The following is an 18017-nucleotide window of genomic DNA, read 5'->3' on the forward strand; positions in this document are numbered from 1 at the left end:
TCCCCGTTGGCGGATGCTGCGCGTCTCCCCGGGCCGCTGGTGCTAAATGCTGAGCGCCGACAGGATGGAGGAGTTTCAGAGCGAGGAAGAGGAGCCCTGGTACGACCAGCAGGACCTGGAGCAGGGTAAGGATGGGGGCACCCCGCAAGCTGCCAGGGATGGCGGGCCAGGGGGATGCGGGGGCAGAAAAGGGGGCAAATCCCGGGTACAGGAGGGTGGGAAGCCTTCTCTCAAGGCTCGTATTTGCTTGGCAAAGCCGGCGCCTCGTCCTGCGGTGGCACCTCCGTGGAAATCTCGGCTCCGCTGCTCCAAGCCACTGTCCTGGCCGTGGAAAGTTTAAACCCGACGGATAGAGGCAGGGGGCCCCACCCAGATCTGTCCTGAGCACCGGAGGGTAAAAAAATTTGGTGTGTTACATCCACAGGGAAGCGGGTTCCCCAGAAAACTTGCTGTGGGCAGAATCAGACGTGGGTAGTTACGACATTGCTTTCATCTCAGAGCAGTTGCAGGTAGAGTTAGCAGGCACACCAGTTAGAAATTAACACATCGGAAATAATGCGTTGCTAAGCTGAGGATGCTGAAAGTGTCTCCCAAAAGCTCTTGCTGTCCAAGCCTACATCCGGAGGGATCCTCAGCTTCTAAGTCACCTCATTACGTCTGGAGATTTTTCCAATCAGCCATAAAAGCAGGAGAAATTGGGAAGGAGGAGGGAAAAAAAAAAAATCAAGGCCAAGTGTCAAACAGCAGAAATAGCCTTGTTAGAGGATAAACATTCGCTTGTGTAGTTTGTTTTGAAGTAACGGTACCTACGTTTGCACTAGTTCTATGTGATGTTTATCCTACGGCTGGACAGTTGGTGGCTGTGGGTATTTGGGGCTTCTTTTTGGTGGGTTTGTTGGTTTTTTTCCTTATCTTAGTATTTTGAGTCAACACGCAATAAGTAAATAGCCAAAAGAAGTCCTGTTTCAGGCCAGTGGCCCAGGAATGAACTGAACTGATTTGTCAATGTGTAATCATTCCTGCCTAAATACAGTACCCCTCCAACACGTTGCACTATAGGTACGGTACAGTTACGTATTTGCTCTAGCCAGCTGACTGCCAGCAGGGACGTGCGGTCCAGCTGCAGTGCCTCTGCCCACCGTCGCTCCAGTACATTATGTCATGATTTAAAGTTTACACAACTTCAGCTGCAGGGCAGAGGCCCAGCAAGGAATGATAACCAGCCCCCCAGGGATTTTTGCAGCTGGTTTTTAACCCATATTTCTCAGTTAAAAGGAAGTATCAATAGCGGGATACTGGGCCCTGTTCTTTGAAACGCAACGCTCAAACTAAGCCAGGGCAGAGCACGGAGATGGAGCTATCAGCTGAATAAACAGTGCAGCCTTTGAATGCTCAGAAATTCACATTTCTGGGTGACGTCTTCCCATGGCTCACAAGGGGCCTGGGCACTGGTCCAGGGGCAGGATTCAGGCTGAGGAACAGCAGAACTACAGATGAATATAGGGAGTGTTGAACAACGCAGGACCAATTGATTTTTAGCCTAACGCTGTCCCTGGTGTCAGGTTCATGAGTCAGCACTGGCACCGTACAACTGGCTCACGACAATAAAACCACCTTCCCGCTGCAGGCCAGGTTCCCAGCTCTGTCCCGGCAGCATAAATGCAGAATAACTGCCTCCAGATGATGGATTGATGCTGGGGATAGACCCCACCTTTGAGCACATACAGGACTGGAGGAAAACACAGACCCAAAACAAAGCCCAGCTGTGGGGTTTGCAGCCTCCTGTACAAATGCACAGGCTTGCACAAACTCAGAAGGAGAGATGGGGAAGGCGTTAACTAAAATCAGCCAACTGGAAGGGTCCTACAGGGCAATTACAACCGTAATTAATTTGCATGGTGCACAAAGCGTCATGAAGGACACTGCTAGACTTTGTCGCCATACACTGTGCCTTTGCATTACAGCCATAGCAGCATCTGGAGGTCTTTGGTGACGGCACTACCATGAAGCTGTTGGTTTGGAAATGGGGGGTGGAAGTATGGTGGAAGACGTCCAGCGTAGCATGATTACAAGGCGGTCGTGGGCCAGCATTACTGAGAGGATCGGCATGCCAACGGCCCAGGGTCACGCAGAAACCCACGCCTGGCAGCAGCACCAGGGAGGCGGAGGACAAAAGCATAGGCTTGAAGGCTGTTCCTTAGGAGCAAGGGGTGGGAGAAATGAGAAACAACCTGAGCTAGGAGAGTGGAGAAGGTTCTTCTGTGAACCAGTTGGTTGCTGGGCCTTTATCGTCATTTCACAGCATCATCAAATATTTATTACATTTACATCCAAAACTGTTTGCTAAGCAACGGATGGCTTAACTGGGAGCTCTGTGATGATTATGTTAATTAACCATTTTAGCACCACAGACGAAATCATGCCTCCAGCTCCACTCCGAGCACCTGTTACTTTCCTCCCCATCCTCCACAGAGCTTTGGCTTGCTGAAATAACTCTTTTTTTTCAAGAAAATAAATGACAATTGCTCTTTTTTTCCCCTGAAGTGCCCACAGCAACTGACTGCATCCACCACTTGCCTGGGAGGCAGCAAGATCTGGTCCCCAGACTCAAGGCCCTTCCAGCCTCATTCGAATGAAGCTGGTGCCTTTCAGATTCCTTTACCTGTTTCCTAGCATGCTGTAAGTCTGCGTGGTTCAAGGCGTTGTACCAAGATGCCTTAGCACGTAGAAGCAGAGCCTCAAATCCATCCAGGAGACTTGGCAGTGACATGGGAACAGTAGTGGTGTCCTCTGAGGTGTTTTCATTCTTACGATGTTCCCTCTGAGAAGGCTTTCTGATTTAAAGAAAGCGGTAAAAATGGAGCTCCGATTGCTTGGTAGCATGGCTTTGCTTATTGCCAGGCTTTCCAAACAGTCAGCCACAGCCTCACCTTCCATGGGCTGGGGAATCTGTGCATTAAAACCAGAATACAGTGATGGTGAACCTTTTTCCAGCCATTGAGAGCTGATGATGTGGCTACAGTTGCATCATACCCTGTGTACAGGGTCTACATGCAGCCAGACCGCGAGAGAATGAATGAGCTAAAATTAGAGAGTCTGAGCTGGGGATAAGTGGGGACACCTTTTCTGTTCATCAGAAGCATTTGTGTTCAGAACGGCTGCGTGCCAACTCAATCGCATCTGGATCCAAACAGAGCAGAGACCAGACCCAGCAGCTATCTCTGCCAGCCACTTCCAGCCTTCATCTCCCCCAGAGCAGTCTCCTAAGACAAGTCCCCCTCACAGTCACCCCACTGCATTCCCTGATCTTCCCAGCCTCCCTATCCCCCTGCCGGCATTCAGGCCTAAGCCAAAGAGCACAGAGTGCAGCCCAAGAGGTGGCTCTCAAAGCCACCCTTGCAGTCCCTGGAGCCTAAATACAGCCTAAGTGCTGGGGCGATTCCTCCTGTGTAAATAAAACAGCCTTGTACCTCCCTGAGTTAGCCAGCAGGACCAGAGGTAGTACAAGAACCAGCGCATCATCTCATTGCCACTGCGAGACTGATAGTCCTCTCCTCCTGGGCAGCCACAGAAACTTTGGGGCCAAACCGTCTGCAATGCAGGCTTAGGACTTTATGGCCGTAACCTCTAAAGATCTCCAGATTTAAGTATCTTATTTTAATTCCTCCTCCTCCGGCCAAGCATCTGATTGCTTGCACGCTAAGAAGGAGAATGACACAAGGTGCTGAGCTTGCACCACTCCCAACTCATCCGTGTAAAGACACAGGGTCACCAGCGCTCCGGTGATCGGCCCCTGACGTTGGGATGAACCCAGGGGATAAGCGCTAGCACCTGCTAGCACCCATACCTGCCTGTTTTCTGCGTCACCCAGCCTACGTGGGGTGGTCCATAGAGCTGCAATTCACTATTGGCTCGCCCAAAGGATTCACTGCAGTGGGGAGCAGGTGGTACCCCAAATTCTGTCCCTCCTGATGCAGTTATCCCAGCAGTCCAGCTCAGGGGACAAGCCCACGCAGCTTGCCTGTCCTCCAGGAGCACAGCAGTTAACTCACTGTCCTTCCTCCCCAGCGGCAAGCCAGAAGGACGGGGTTTTGCCTGCAGTAGCTGAGCCACTTACTTATTTAGCAGCGCAGTACAGCAGGTAGCTTATGGAAGTGGAAAGTTTCCAGTGACTAATTGCTGAGCTGCTTGGGAATGACAAGAGAGACTAGAAAAGTCACAGGAGACAAGGAAATAAGATGACAGTTAGGTTAGTATGAGGAAGGGATGAGAGCCTCCAAATGTGGGGAGGAAAAAAAAAAATATATATATAGCTGTATTTTCCTAGAATAAAAATTCCCCTGTTATGTGAAGGCAGCAAGAAAATGGGGCATAAAAGAGCCTCACACAGCAACTTCCAGGATCTCCCTCCTAGTCTCTCACAGAAGCTCCTTTCTACATCTGAACTGAACCCCAGGCACATAATTCCAGCTGTGGGAGGGAGCAGAATTAGAGGAACTGCTGGAAAGGAAAGGAGAGGCAAAGGGGAAAAAAAGGAAAGAAAAAGAAATCAGAGTTTTCCATATCTCCCATCCTGAAACAATCAGCTAACAGTGGCATTTCTCCTTGGCAAGGCCATGTGCGAAGGATTTACAGTCCGAGTCCTGAAGGACACTCCTCCCACAGCAGCCCTGAGCCCGAGGGACTGGGAGCCAAGGACAGCGGACGCCCTGCACGTGGAGGCTGTCCCCCCCACCCCTGAATTTTCCAATCCCCTTCCTTTCTTCCTGTACCAGCCAGCGCTGGCTGGTGACAGGGTGAATGCACTAGACTCAGCGTGACAGTCAGGAACCACTCAGAGCTGTGACAGTGCCACGGTCCGATCCTGCTCCTGCTAAAAGCAGTGCCAGCGCTCAGGCTAACACAAGGCTTGCTCGCTCCTGCACACGCTCCATCTCCTCTACTAAGAGGCCTTTCCCAGAGCAGCACAGTGATTCCCACCTCACCCAACTAATACATATGTGTGCTCATACCAAATGCATCATTAGGGCTTCCAAAGCTTCTATTTAACCTACTCAAAAACACATATGTGGGCCAAGAATTTAGGAAAATGTCTCCAATACAAAATACCCTGGAGGAACGAGACCAGTTGTTACACAACTGCTGGTCTTTGCACAGCTGGGAATTTTAAAGTGATTATGTTTGTTCTTTGGGGTTTTTTTTCCCATGCATATTTAACAAACAGTTGTAAACCTTCTCTCCAAAAGGTGACAGTTCTCGTAATGGTTTAAAGAGCCTGTTCCTCTGCAGCCTTCTGGCAAGTCAGTCTAGTTTATCCCATGTGCAGAGCAGCTGCCTCCTCCCTGAAGAATTCCATCTTTCGAGTGTGTAGTATCCAGGTTCGTGCTGACCTCTTCCACTTATGCAGCTGTAGCAATGGCAGTTGGAGCTAGGACATTATCATGCTGTCCTCCAAGTCTTCTTGGCCCGCAAGCAGGTGTTGAGTCCTGGGAAGGCACACTGGACTGGGAGGTGGTGGCTGAGCACTGGTCTCTGCAGGAGGAGGCGGAGCGAGGAGCAGCACAGCACATTCCCCCTGAGCATCAGTCCTTGCAGCAGAGCCGCTCCAGGGACACTGGTTTTGGTGTTGGGCTCCTGAGAGAGGCATTGCCCTGCATCCTGCTCAGGACTAGTGATGGACGTAAATAATACCATCCTGAGAGTACATCAAGTATTTCGTCACTCCCTTTCCTTGCAAACTCAGACTGGAAAGCTACAGCACTGTGTTCTTCCTGTGTAGCTCCACAAATGGCACCGATCATGCACCTGAGGTCAGGACCTCTTCCCACATGGGCAGCATCTCCAGCCAGTACCAATAGCCAGGCAGAAGGCAGCTGGGCTGCGTGTGAGCTTAGCACCTGGAGGAACAGGGCTTCAGAACATTTCCCAGCAGTGGACGGGAAGGGAGCAGTAAGTGGGGCAGCAGCATGCAAGATGATACACTTTTCTTTAAAGCCAAGCAGAGGTGCTGCTAGAGAAGAGGTGTGCGGGTTTTTGGTGTTGCTGCAGAGGGTCAGGCTGTTTTCTGCATTTAGCTGTAACACATGGCTGTGGAAGAAGGATCTTCTCTGTACCTGCATGCCTCTGGCACATGAGAAGTAGCAGACAGGAGTATCCAGCAGCCACGGTGCTGGCGGTGGTCTTGGGGGCTGCTGAAGGTGGCAGTTGTGCTGGAACTTGGTTGCTCCCTGAGAGACCAAACCGCTCAGGATTGGTGGTCCCACCTGTCTCCCCCCAGCCAGAGGACAGCAAGGGCGGCCAAGTTGGCTGGCAATGGCTCAGAGTAGGAGAATACGTTGTGTGAGCACGAGCGGGGCTGGAGAGCTGACATGGTTGTGGCAGTCCCTTGCTGTGGGCGCCGTGCCCTGCCGCGCGAGCACGCTGACCTGTCCTTCGCAGGTCACCTTTGCTTGGGGCTGTGCACGTGCACAGTACTGTGGTACAGCAGCAGCAAAAGACAACACGTAAAGTGTCCCTGGAGCTAATCCTCCTTGTCCGTCCTGGGTCAGTTACAACCTCCAGCCCCCAAAACACACACCGGGAAGATGAGATTCCCACATGGCATCAATCCACGTGTCTGTGTCTTTAGCTTTGAAAGACTAAAAGCCTCTATTCACAGTTCTCTGCGTCCCAACATAATTAATTAGTTAGAGCTTTGCTGCCTGGAGGAGGGGTGCACGCAGGAAAGCACCGGCTGCCTTTCTCCCTCCTCTTTCCTCGCTTCTTCTCCCCAACAGCTCCACTTGTATGTATTTATTTAGGACGCTTTCTGATCCAGGTGCACTATCAGAGCCTCCGAGCCACCAATCACCGAGCTCTTTGAAACTATTTTAGCCTACAAGGCAAACACGGGCACCGAGGCTGTTTAGATAAGAGAACAGCAGGGAAAGATGCAGATGGGGCCCAACCGTGGTCTAACAACACACTCTGTGTTATCACGCTCTAACAACTTGGCAAAATGCACATTGATTGCTGTGGGCACGGGGATGGGACTGCTGTGTATGTGCTTGTATAGACACATACAGCTTATAAGCAAAGATAACCATCCTAGGTCTCAAACGTTAACCTATAGGGGAGGCTTGGGGCACAGAATGATAGAGGGCAGAAAGAAGAAGGTGAGCATCAATTAAATCAAAAAAGCCTGATGAGCATCTGAGAAGAATGAAAAAAAAAGAAGAGCTGATAGAAAGGAAATACTGAATAGGACTGAAAAATGCAGAAGGCAAGGAAGGGAGCAGCAGAGGCTGAGAAGGCTGGAGGGCTGCCCCGCAGCACAGCACGGTACAGGCAGTGCACCCCTGAGTCCCTTGTTGGGGTTTTCCACTCCTTGGTGGTGCCACTTTTGCTCAGGGGACTAGAGACAGTATGGAGGGAGCTGCTCTCATTGCACTGTGTTTGCCTCAACCCCCTGCAAACCACATCTCTCTGCCACCACCCGAGCTCCCCCGCTACCAGGGAAGCTTGCAAAGCCAAAGGCAGCCCAGGGGTACATAACAGATTACACAAGAGAAAGAAAAGGGAAAGAAAAGGAAGAAAAAAAGCAAGCAGGAAATCCAGCAAATCTCATTAGGCTAACAGAAATGCCTGTGTACCCAACAGCAGCTCAGCCCAGCTAGAGCCATGGTTTGAAACGAGGAGGGGAAGAGGGAGGACACGGCGGTGCTGCCGGGGACTTCATGCACTCACCCAGCCCTGCCAGAGGCACCTTTCGCCCTTGCTGCATTGGGCTGCTCTGCAAAGCAAACCCTGCCTTTGCGGTACACCTGATTACACCAAAATGGCAGGTCCCCACGGAAAACACGCAGAACATCGAGTGCAAAGCTGATTTGGGTAGGAATGTCCAGGTTATGCCAGTGTAAAAGGGATGGAGAACGCACGCCTCAGCAGTAACACTGGTCGCTCTCTGAAAGCTCTGCCTGGCCATAGGAAACACTATCATCTGTGGAATAGGCATGTTGAAAAGGCTTTTTCACATCCAGACATGCCTGAAGGTTGCTTGCAAGATGCTGTCAGATGGCACTTGCTTCTCTGCACCCCAGCACGTTCCATTGCAAAAGCTTATAAGGGCTAAGTACGCAGATTGCCTCCATCACCTGTCATGGAGCATCAGTAAGTGATATACAAAAGCTGATCTTCATTGTAATATACCCAGACAGCACAATCCCTTGCAACTAAGAAGAAAAATAAATGAGCAGCAAGTAGACCCTACCCTGGGGTAAACCAGCATAGCATCATTTATTTAGATTTTGAAAGGAATAATTGCACCTACCCTTGACTCTAAGTACCCGTGTGTAATGGAGCAGACAGCAAATGCAATTAAATTAAACGTCAACAGCATTAAACATCAGTTCTTAACTCTCAACCTACCCCATCCATCAGCTAACAAGCACCCTGAACTTCCTCCAGAGACCTCCACACCAGAGCTCTGCTAACTGCTCCTCCCTGCTCTTTAGCAGGTGAATTCACCATCTGCAGCAGCAGGAGAGGAGCAGCCATTTCTGCAGCCCCACATTTAGGAAGGGACCACAAGTAATTCCGCCATGGATGCTCAGCTGAAAATGACCTGCAAACACATGCGCCATAAACCCCTGCTTTTTGGCACCACAAACCAAAGGACTTCTATCACCCTCTGCAAGCCTGCACGTCTCACAGGATGGGGAGAGGGTTGGCTATTTTAAAGGTGAGGAGCAAAGCGCAGCACCCCTCGCCTGTGCTCGGAGCAGCAGGCATGTTCTCTCACAGCCTAAACACATGAATCCCTTGATGCAAGAGAGATGACGGGAGAAAGCCCAAAGCAGCTGCTCCAGATGGTGGCTTCCTCCAGAAAACGGTATTTACGGGGACCATCTGAATAGCTACCGGATCACCGCCGTGCCAAGAGCAGCCAAAACCTCCCCTGACCGGCACCAGGCTTACGCTCCCCCGAAGCCACAACCAGGAGATGCTGGGGGACAAAAAAAAAAACCACAACCCTTCAGAGAGCGGGCTGTGGCAAAGACTGCTCTGCCCAAACAGATGCAGGCCGGCACTGGGAAGGCAGAAACAGCTCCAAACCCTCTTTGAGCCTCATTGCACGCTGCGGCGAAGGCTAGGGCTGGGGAAGCGCCCAGCTCCGCAGCAGCCCCATGCAGCACACATCTGCCTGTGCCAGCATTGCCAAAGGACGCTGCAGCGGGGGAACACCCTGCAGCTTGTTCCTCGGCCTCTTTCAGTCAAAGACAACCTGCTACAGCTTTTGGATCAGGATTTTTTCCAAGTTTCCCCAGCAACACAGAGCCAGCAGAATTATCGCTGGGCTGCTGCTGATGATCTCTGCAGCTTCAGGACGGCTGCCTCCTGGATGCACTGCGCAGCCATGCTCCCCTGTACGGGGCACTGCTTGGATTCAACTCCTGCTCCCTTCCCACCACATGGTCTCTCTTCTCTCCCCTTCCCTCCTTGCTCAGGCACCTTTCCCGCAGAAGCTTGCAGGGAAATGCAGCCTCCGTCCCTCCCTCTGCTTTGCTCTGTAAGCACAGCTCTTTGTTTGGGGACACGGGGTGTCTCCTTGGCTGGTGTTAACTAGAAGGGTCACATCAGCGCTTGTGGTAGTGAGAGCCAGAGGGTACGGAGCTGGCGTTGCCCAGGACAGTTTGCATCTGCAGTCCTCTCCCAAATAGGATTTGGGCAACACCAAGGCCCCCCATTTTTAAGTTGAATATTGGCCGTTTCACGGCGGTGCATTCAGCGCAGGCAGGCTGCAGAGGGATCGGGCATATCGAGCGGACACGCAGCACAGCTGCTCCCCACCACTTTATTTTTCCTTCTGTGTCGAGAGGGGAGGGGGAAGGGAGGCATCAGCATATCTGCTAAATTAGGGCAAGTCGTACAGCACTGGCTGGCTGATCTGACATCGGAGAAGCAAAGAGGAATACAAAAAATTGTGGGAAGCCACAGTGTTATGCAGAGATAATCCCCAAATTCCTAAATAGTTCTTTCCCCCCACCCCAAACAACTTGCTGAAAAATTCACATTCAGGTTTCCAAGGCCTCGAAGGAGAGGAGCTGTGTGCTCCCCAAGCCCGTGCAGAGCCACAATTAGTGCGAAGATCAAGAGGGATCTGGTCTAAAGATGACATTAAAGCACTTCCACACAACATCCCCTCCCTCCCCACAGTCCCACAGCCTGGGGGAGACCAACAGGTGGGGAAGAGGACTCGGGAGCGAGGGGGATGGATGAGACAGGGTTACGGAGGATGCTTTGACTGGCTGGCAGGCAGAGAGTGAGCGAGTGACGACGGCTGAGGCAGTTAAAAGACACTAAAAGAACCAACTCCCCCATGTCCTTCAAGCCCGGAGTCTCCCAGGCCCTTACACTCAAAATGGAAACGAAGAATCAATTTCCTCCTCAGAGCTCAGCCCCGTTCTTTCCTCATTCCCACTCGTCCCCAAACACTGCCCATTTCCCCCATTAAATTATTGCTGACAGAGCCCTTTAATTAACAACGCAGGATCTTGCACTGCCTAATCCACTTAACTCAACCCCAGCTGATTAAATTGGATGCCATATGGTGGGAGAGCACTGGTGTAATCCGCAGGGACGGGGACACGCTTGACTCGTTACCTGGCGCGCAGCATGGAGCCCTCTCCATACACACCTCTGCGCCGGGGCCCTGCTTGCTGCCAGGGATGCGATTTGCAAGGTGCCGGTCTCCAGCAACACCACCGGCTCTGGCAAGGTGGTGGTGCCATTAAATACAGCCCCAAGCAGCTTAAAGGCACAAACTGTCCTCCATCTCTGCTGGCATCTGGCTGTTCCCCCGTCCCCAGCTGGTGTAGCAAACGCTCTGTCTCTCAAGGGCACTTTGGAAACTGGGGAAATTTGGTGCTTGGGGAAAAAAAAAAAAATAGGTGGAGGAGGTCTGTCCATGGAGAAATGTGCCAATATCTTGATTGCACTGATAGCTGGGATTGCAGCCCTCAGTCACTGTCCAACGATGAGGATTATAATTAGAAAGGTCACAGCCTAGAACAACACCCTGCAATGCAGGAGAGCTGGAGAGCACATTCCCATGGTAAAGGGGGGATTCGAGGACACACTGAGCAGCTGTTGGCTGGACCACATCTGGGGAGCCAGCCCTCCAGCACTGCTGGAGCTGCGTGGAAAGAAACACGGCCACCACCAAAACTAGTGACATATCAGCACTTCCCACATCACAGCATTATCCATCAGGAAAGCCCCATCCCGAGCACTGACAGCACGAATACACTCCTCCCAGCAAGCATTTGTGTCTGAGAGGCCGGTGTGATGTGCCATTTGAAGTGTGAGAGATCAGTGATTTTCCCAGGCTCAGAATACATCCTAGGCATCCTGGTTCCCCTTCTTCTTGTCCTAATGACCAGGTATCCCTCTTTCCCAATCAACTGCATGGCCAAATTAACCACTGGAAGAAATTATAGCTGCTCTCAGCCCTGGCAGATTCTTTGCAAAACACATCATTAGCTGCAGACTAGAGAGGAGCATTACGATGGGCTTAGAAAACACCAGGGCAGGAGACCCGGGTCCCCTCACACACTGCAGGATTGCCACTCCTTAATTATCCAAAACTGCATGATAACCACACCAGAAAGAGAAAGAGCAATAATGCACACCAGGACCTGTTTCCTTGCCTTTTGAAGGCTTAAGGTCAGATTTTCAGTCTGCCACTGTAAAAGCAAGAAACTCACCTCTGAAAGCACCAGGAAAAAGAGGAACCCACATGATCACAGGGGGTCAGGCTTTAAGAAGACAACCAGTTTCTGTGAAAGCAAAGGGATGTTATCAAAGCCAGCTGTGCCATCCCAGGCGCACAAACAGCATCACCTGAGGTGCTCAAGCTTTGGCCAACACAGGACTCATGAGGTCCTGAGGCTTTTTCTTTACCCAGGAGGCAGCAAACCCAGTATTTTTAGCCAGCCACACTGTCAACATCCATTTTTCCCTGCACTTCTCCTAAAGTCCAACTATTTCAGTAGCTTCCTAAGGGCATTTAGAGGTGGCAGAGAGTGAATACAAAGCGGTTTGTCCTCACCCTGGAGCTGCCCCAAGGGAAGAGCCGCAGACCCGGCCGATGCGGCGCTGCCCGGGCGGCAGATGCAGGAGGTGCTTCCAGCCCCCTCAGGCCACACGTGGTTTTATTACTCACTTCAGTCTATTAGCGGGTGATGGATGGAGGCTGATGGGGAAGGCAAGGCATTCCCTTCATTAGAGATACTAATATAATTTACAGAGCATCCCCAAGGCCCTGCGGGGCTTTACCAACCCTCGCTCTCATTCTGAAGGATGCTGAAGCCCCCACATCCCCACAGATAGGGGATGGAGGTGCTGAGCACCAGCCACAGCCAAGCCTGGGGCCTGATCCTGGCTACGCAGTGTGTAGTGCAGTGCAGAAGGGTTACGCAGCCAGCCAGGCACCAAATCCTCATTGCATGGAGGAACTTCAGATGTCCCAAGCTCAGTCTCCCCTTGCTCCTGCAGCCCAGCAAGATGAAAGAGGCCAGATCCTGTATGTCCCATAAGCACTCATCCATATCAAAACCTGCCAATAAAACCAGCGCCGTGCAAAATGTGCCACGGTGTTTGGTGTGGTGGCATTCGGGGACCCCACCGCATCCACCTGCAGAGCCGCGGGAGCTGCAGCAGCTTTATCCCACCTGCTTTTCAGACTTGCATTTGGCTGCGGAGCTGGGGAAGACGCTGCTGGAGCGCAACAAAGAGCTGGAGGACTCCCTGCAGCAGATGTACACCACCAACGAGGAACAAGTGCAGGAAATCGAGGTAGGAACAGAGTCGGGCCAGGGGTGGGGACGGGAGCTGCTCGGCCACCGCTGTCACCTAAGGGCGATGGTGGGGAAGGGGCGCTTCCACCAATGCCAACAGCTCAGATGCCAGGAGAAAGGAAGGGATGCGCCATGGGGATGGGAGTTAAAGTATCTTCTGTATGTGCCTGAAGCGGGGTGGATTAAGGTCCGACCAAGCCCATCCCAGCCCTGGAGAGGGTCCCCTTCCCCCACTAGCTGGGATTTTCCCCCTGCCCAGATGTGCACACCAGATTTCAGCACCAGGTTGCATCTGGGGCACATTTGGCCTTTCCCTGCCCACCCGCCAGCCTTCACACTCACTTCTCTTTGCTCTGCTGCTGCTTTCCCTTGATTCCAGTTATTCATAATCGCGTTTGTTCCCAGCTGGCCCCTCGGAACCCCCGTAACACAGCCCCCTTTGTTAGAGGCGTAAAATAGCTCTTTCTCCAAGAGCTGCAATCTAAACCACTGTTTCAAGCATCCTTTGGGGTCAGGGCAGTATTTCTGAGAGCCCACAGAACTAAGCTTAGAGGCTTAAACCTGCTGTGCCGGGAGGGTTTTCATCCATTGGGAAACTTCTAGGGATCTGTGAATTAAAAAAGATCAGAAACCACCTGATTTAAAAAGACTCAGGGCAGAGGCGGGCTGTGAGTTCACAAGAGCAGCACACGATGGCTGCGGGGATCTGACAGCTGATGTCCGAGGAGACTGGTGGATGGATTTAGCCGTTCCCTCCAGCAGCCCTTCAGGAGCACGTCCACCATGGATTTGGGATCTGGTCCCAGCTGAGCGTGAGCTCTTGCGTAGATGCCCCTCTCCCAGGATAAAATCTTGCAATGGCAGACTCACAGAAAGGGGTCTTTGAACACGCAGAAACTGCGAGTCTCCTCACATTTCACAGACTCAGAGTCTTAGCCTGAATTCCCAAGGAAACGCAGCTTCTGCAATCGATCTGTCAGATGATCCAGTAACCAACTGGCCAATTTCAGTCAACTCTGGTGAAGGGTCACAGTCCCAGGGATATCAACTGTCTTTACATACTGGGAATAAAAAAGCAGCTAAATAGCGAGAGATTGAGGTTAGTGCCCTCCACAGAGGGCAGGGGAAGTTCAGTCTTATTTTAGACACAAAAGTATTTACAGTGAGCAGGGGTATGGATATTTCACCTGTGCAAAAGGGTTCAACCAGGTAGAGGATAAATCAGCCTCAAAACACATTATCGGAGGAAGCAAAGGCTGTAGGAATTTCTGCCTGTGAAACAACCTGGATTTTGGATGTGGAGTGTTTCTGTTTCGCTTTTTCCTGCAGTACCTGACCAAGCAACTAGAGATGTTGCGGCAGATGAACGAACAGCATGCGAAAGTCTATGAGCAGCTGGATCTGACAGCACGGGACCTGGAGCTAGCTAACCAGAAGCTCGTGCTGGAAAGCAAGACATCCCAACAGAAGATACAGTGGTATGGCCTCCCCTCGTCCCACGGCAGCAATGCTGTACCCCAGAGACCTTCATTTCACCTTTCCCCTGCCCCAAAGTGCAGCATGTCTTTGCTGTCTAAGCCATTCTCTTATCACTCGGGTTTTGCAGCTATTTACAACAGAAGCTCATTGCACCGATGCTGGTTAGCAGAGGTCAGCCACAGCACAGACACCCCTGGGATGAGGGCTGGATAAAGGAGTGTCTGTAGCTGCCAGGAGGAGAGAGGTACGGCAGCCTCTCCTCCTCCTCCTCGGACACGTTTCCTTGAAGAGGCACATAATCACATTAGGGAGGTGCCGAGCACACAGCCCAGCAGAAACACTGGGATGACAGCAGATCCAGCATTTAGCGAAACTCTGGCTAATCCATGCTGAAACATCAGTTTGTCAATAACTTTTTCCTAAAAGAGGCCCACGATCAAGGTCATGCCTGGAAACAACAGACTAAGCCATGTCATTGTAATGCAGCATCTTTTGCAGACGACTGTGCAGAGAGGGAGTTTCGGAGCAGAGAGTTTTACAAACTGCGTTCGCAGCCAGAACAAAACTAAATCTCTGCCCGGTCTCTCTGTGTTTATCTGTACAAGAGAAATAAGAGGAAGAGAGTAAATAGCTCGCCTGCTTGCTTTTAGTGCAGAGGTATTCCAGGATAGTGCTTATGTCCCAGAGGTGACTGTTACAGCCAACTGATTTGAGGACAGAGGGTCTCAAATTAGTACGATCTCTTGTCACTGCTTCAATCCCCCACCCTTCTCTACAGACACCCCCATTCAAGAGCAACCACGCAGAGGAAGACCAGCCACTGCCATGAAAAGCAAGCCCTGCCGTGCTCCCAGGGCACATGCTAGAAACTGGAAGCACCTTCCATAGACTGGCTTTCTCTTTTGGGGAAAAAACAGCTTTCAAGGACCTGTAGTGCCTGGCTCCTCATCCGTGCCCCCTCTTCTCTCCGCAGCTTGACGGAAACAATCGAGGGGCTGCAGAACCAAGTGGAGGAGCTGCAGAAGCAGGTGGAGGAAATGCGGAGCTTGGAGCAGCTCCGCATTCGCCGGGAGAAGAGGGAGCGGCGCCGAACCATCCACACCTTCCCCTGCCTTAAGGAGCTGTGCTCCAGCCCCAGGTAAGGAGCCTTGCCGTTAGCAACCCCTCCAACCTTCTCCCCTACCTCCTCTGCCCGTGAACAGGGGATGTGGTGGGTTAGCCCCTTGGGGGCACACAAAACCCCACATACACCCCCATAGAGGTCTAGGCTCTGCATCAGAGCCTGAAACTCAGTGCTGGAGGTGAAGGGAGGACCTCCCTCTCTCCTACCTGCCCACCTAAGCAGGTGGCGTTGGCAAAGCAGAGCCTTCATGATCACAGCACCAGTGATGCCTTGAGTGGGGAGACACAGGCTCTTTTTCAGAGGGCAAGAACCGCTACCCAGGAGGATCTGGATGCCTCTCGCAGCTGCACTGGGCCAGGCTGCAGGGGACAGGCATTGCCTGGAGGGGCTGGGACTCTCCTGGCACCTTGGCAGGGAGCTGTGCGGGAACACACACCAGACAGGACGCACTGCTTGAGCTCTAGATAGTTCAAACCAGCCTCTCCCAGTACAGCCCACCCAGTAACACATCATGTGAGGAGGACCCTTACCTCGAGCTGCCTACACAGCTTCCCTCCCCGAACCAGCACAGCCCATTTTCCCTTTGCAACTGCCTCCCAGCACAGTACCAGCATCTCCGGCTCACTGAAACCACTTGAGATGGTGCATTTTGTCCTGTATGACTCCAGTACCCCCCAGGAGCACCAGTCACACACCAAGATACGCCACGTGCTGCCAAGTGCTGTACAATCACCTTCAGCACTATTGCACACTTGATCCTCCTTAAAATCCAGCCACTGTGTTAATTCACTGACCTCGTGAGGGCATTTCTTGCTCAGCTTTGTCCACAATAGAGACTTCTTTAAATAGATAAGCAATCGATAAACTTTGTTACTGAAAACGTCCTCTGCCAGAGGATACGAACGAAAGACACTTTTACTGCAGCAGCAATGGGGATGTTTATGAGGCCATAACCTAGCCCCCAGCAAAATCCACTTAATGTCTCAGTGGTTCTTTTCCCCCCTGTCCCCCAATCCCACTCTCCCCCCAGTGCCTCGGGACCTCAGTTCGGCTTGGAGCTCTGCAGTTGGCTCTGAAGGTCAGGCTGCCCTTCAGTAACTTGGAAATCTGTTCAATACTACCCGCCACCAGTCGTGTCTCCCGGGGAAGCCATGGCGCTTGCTTTTTTCCAATCTGTTCTAACCAGATAGGATGCCACGGGCACTTCATTGAGAAGGAGAAAAATCTGATTTCCCGACAGCAACGTGAGGGAAGGGGGAAGTGCGTGTTGCCGCTTCCCAGGCAGTGAGCAATGAAGAAGGGGTAACTGTCAAAAGTCACTTTCTGCCTCCCTTGCTGTACAAATCTTCTCCCACTCTCTCTGGAGCACCTCCCAGACACAGGACGGCAGAGGTTTTTGGTCGGGTGGGGTTCGGGGTTGTTGGCAGGTGCAGCAAGTAGCTGATGAACTCCGTGATACACTGAGTAGCTGATGAACCCCAGCAGGAAAAACTCCTTCTGCTTTCAGGTCTTGAACTGGTAGCACTTGAACATTCATCCTTGCTTCACAGCACTGCTGGTGGCTTGTCCGTTAACCAGATGGGTCTTTTACCTTTTAGGGTTTCGTTTCCCTCCTGCCTGTCATCACTGCTATCAAACGAGACTGCAGGTTCTCTGAGACAGAGCCTGGTCTCTGTGTCCAAAAGAGCCACAGACACACCTTGTGGTCTCCTGGCACGCAGGAGGAGGCATATCTCACTCCATGAGCTCAGGTTACCTCCTTTCTGGGCATCAGTGGAATTACTTACGTGATGATAAGACAGTCTGAGTGCCTCATGGACTGTCACTTGGTCAGACTCTCTCAAGGGTCTTTCTCTTTCAGGTATGAGGACGCATTCCAGGTCCACAGCTCTTCCACAGAGTTCAACCAGAAGCCACTGGAGAGGGAGAATGAGCGTCTCCAAGCCATGGTGAACTCCCTGAGGTCCCAAGTCAACCAGGAGAAGCAGCGGAAGGAGAGGGTTGAGCGAGAGTACACCTCTGTTATTCAGGAGTACTCGGACCTCGAGCAGCGGGTGTGTGAGATGGAGAACTGCAAACTGCGCATCAAGGAACTGGAAGCAGAGCTCCTAGAGCTACAACAGATGAAACAAGTCAAGAAGTACCTGCTCAGCAGAGAAGACAACTTGTCTGAGGCCCTCCTCGAGCCGCTGAATAACGCCCCAGAAGCAGACTACATCGACCTGTCTGAGGAGGAGGGAGGGAAAAGTCATGGGCCATCAATGACGCCTTCCCCCAACCACCCTGTCCGGAAAAGCTGCAGTGACACAGCCCTCAATGCCATCGTGACCAAGGATGCCGTGAGCCGGCATGAGGGCAATTACACGCTGCACGCCAACAACGTGCGCAAACGGGGCATGTCCATCCTGAGAGAAGTGGACGAGCAGTATCACGCCTTGCTGGAGAAGTACGAAGAGCTCCTGAGCAAATGCCGGCAGCACAAGGACAGCGTGCGCCACACAGGGGTCCAAACGTCCCGGCCCATCTCTCGCGACAGCTCCTTCAGAGACTTCCGGGGAGAGGGACACGAGTTGGAAGAG

The 18017-nt window shown here is 52.1% G+C and overlaps 1 protein-coding gene across 1 annotated transcript in view; it reads left to right on the plus strand.

Annotated features, from left to right (window-relative positions):
* The first annotated feature begins 46 nt into the window (after positions 1-46).
* The window catches only part of CDR2L (cerebellar degeneration-related protein 2-like), an 18193-nt gene continuing 222 nt past the window's right edge, over positions 47-18017 (plus strand). Inside the window, exons 1-5 of the mRNA XM_009323814.1 lie at positions 47-125; positions 12722-12834; positions 14166-14314; positions 15289-15453; positions 17300-18011. Of these exons, the coding sequence (XP_009322089.1) occupies positions 47-125; positions 12722-12834; positions 14166-14314; positions 15289-15453; positions 17300-18011 (1218 nt within the window). The remainder of the gene's footprint in view (positions 126-12721; positions 12835-14165; positions 14315-15288; positions 15454-17299; positions 18012-18017) is intronic.

The sequence above is a fragment of the Pygoscelis adeliae genome, unplaced genomic scaffold, assembly GCF_000699105.1.
Source record: "Pygoscelis adeliae isolate BGI_AS28 unplaced genomic scaffold, ASM69910v1 Scaffold75, whole genome shotgun sequence".
Taxonomy (NCBI): Eukaryota; Metazoa; Chordata; class Aves; order Sphenisciformes; family Spheniscidae; genus Pygoscelis; species Pygoscelis adeliae.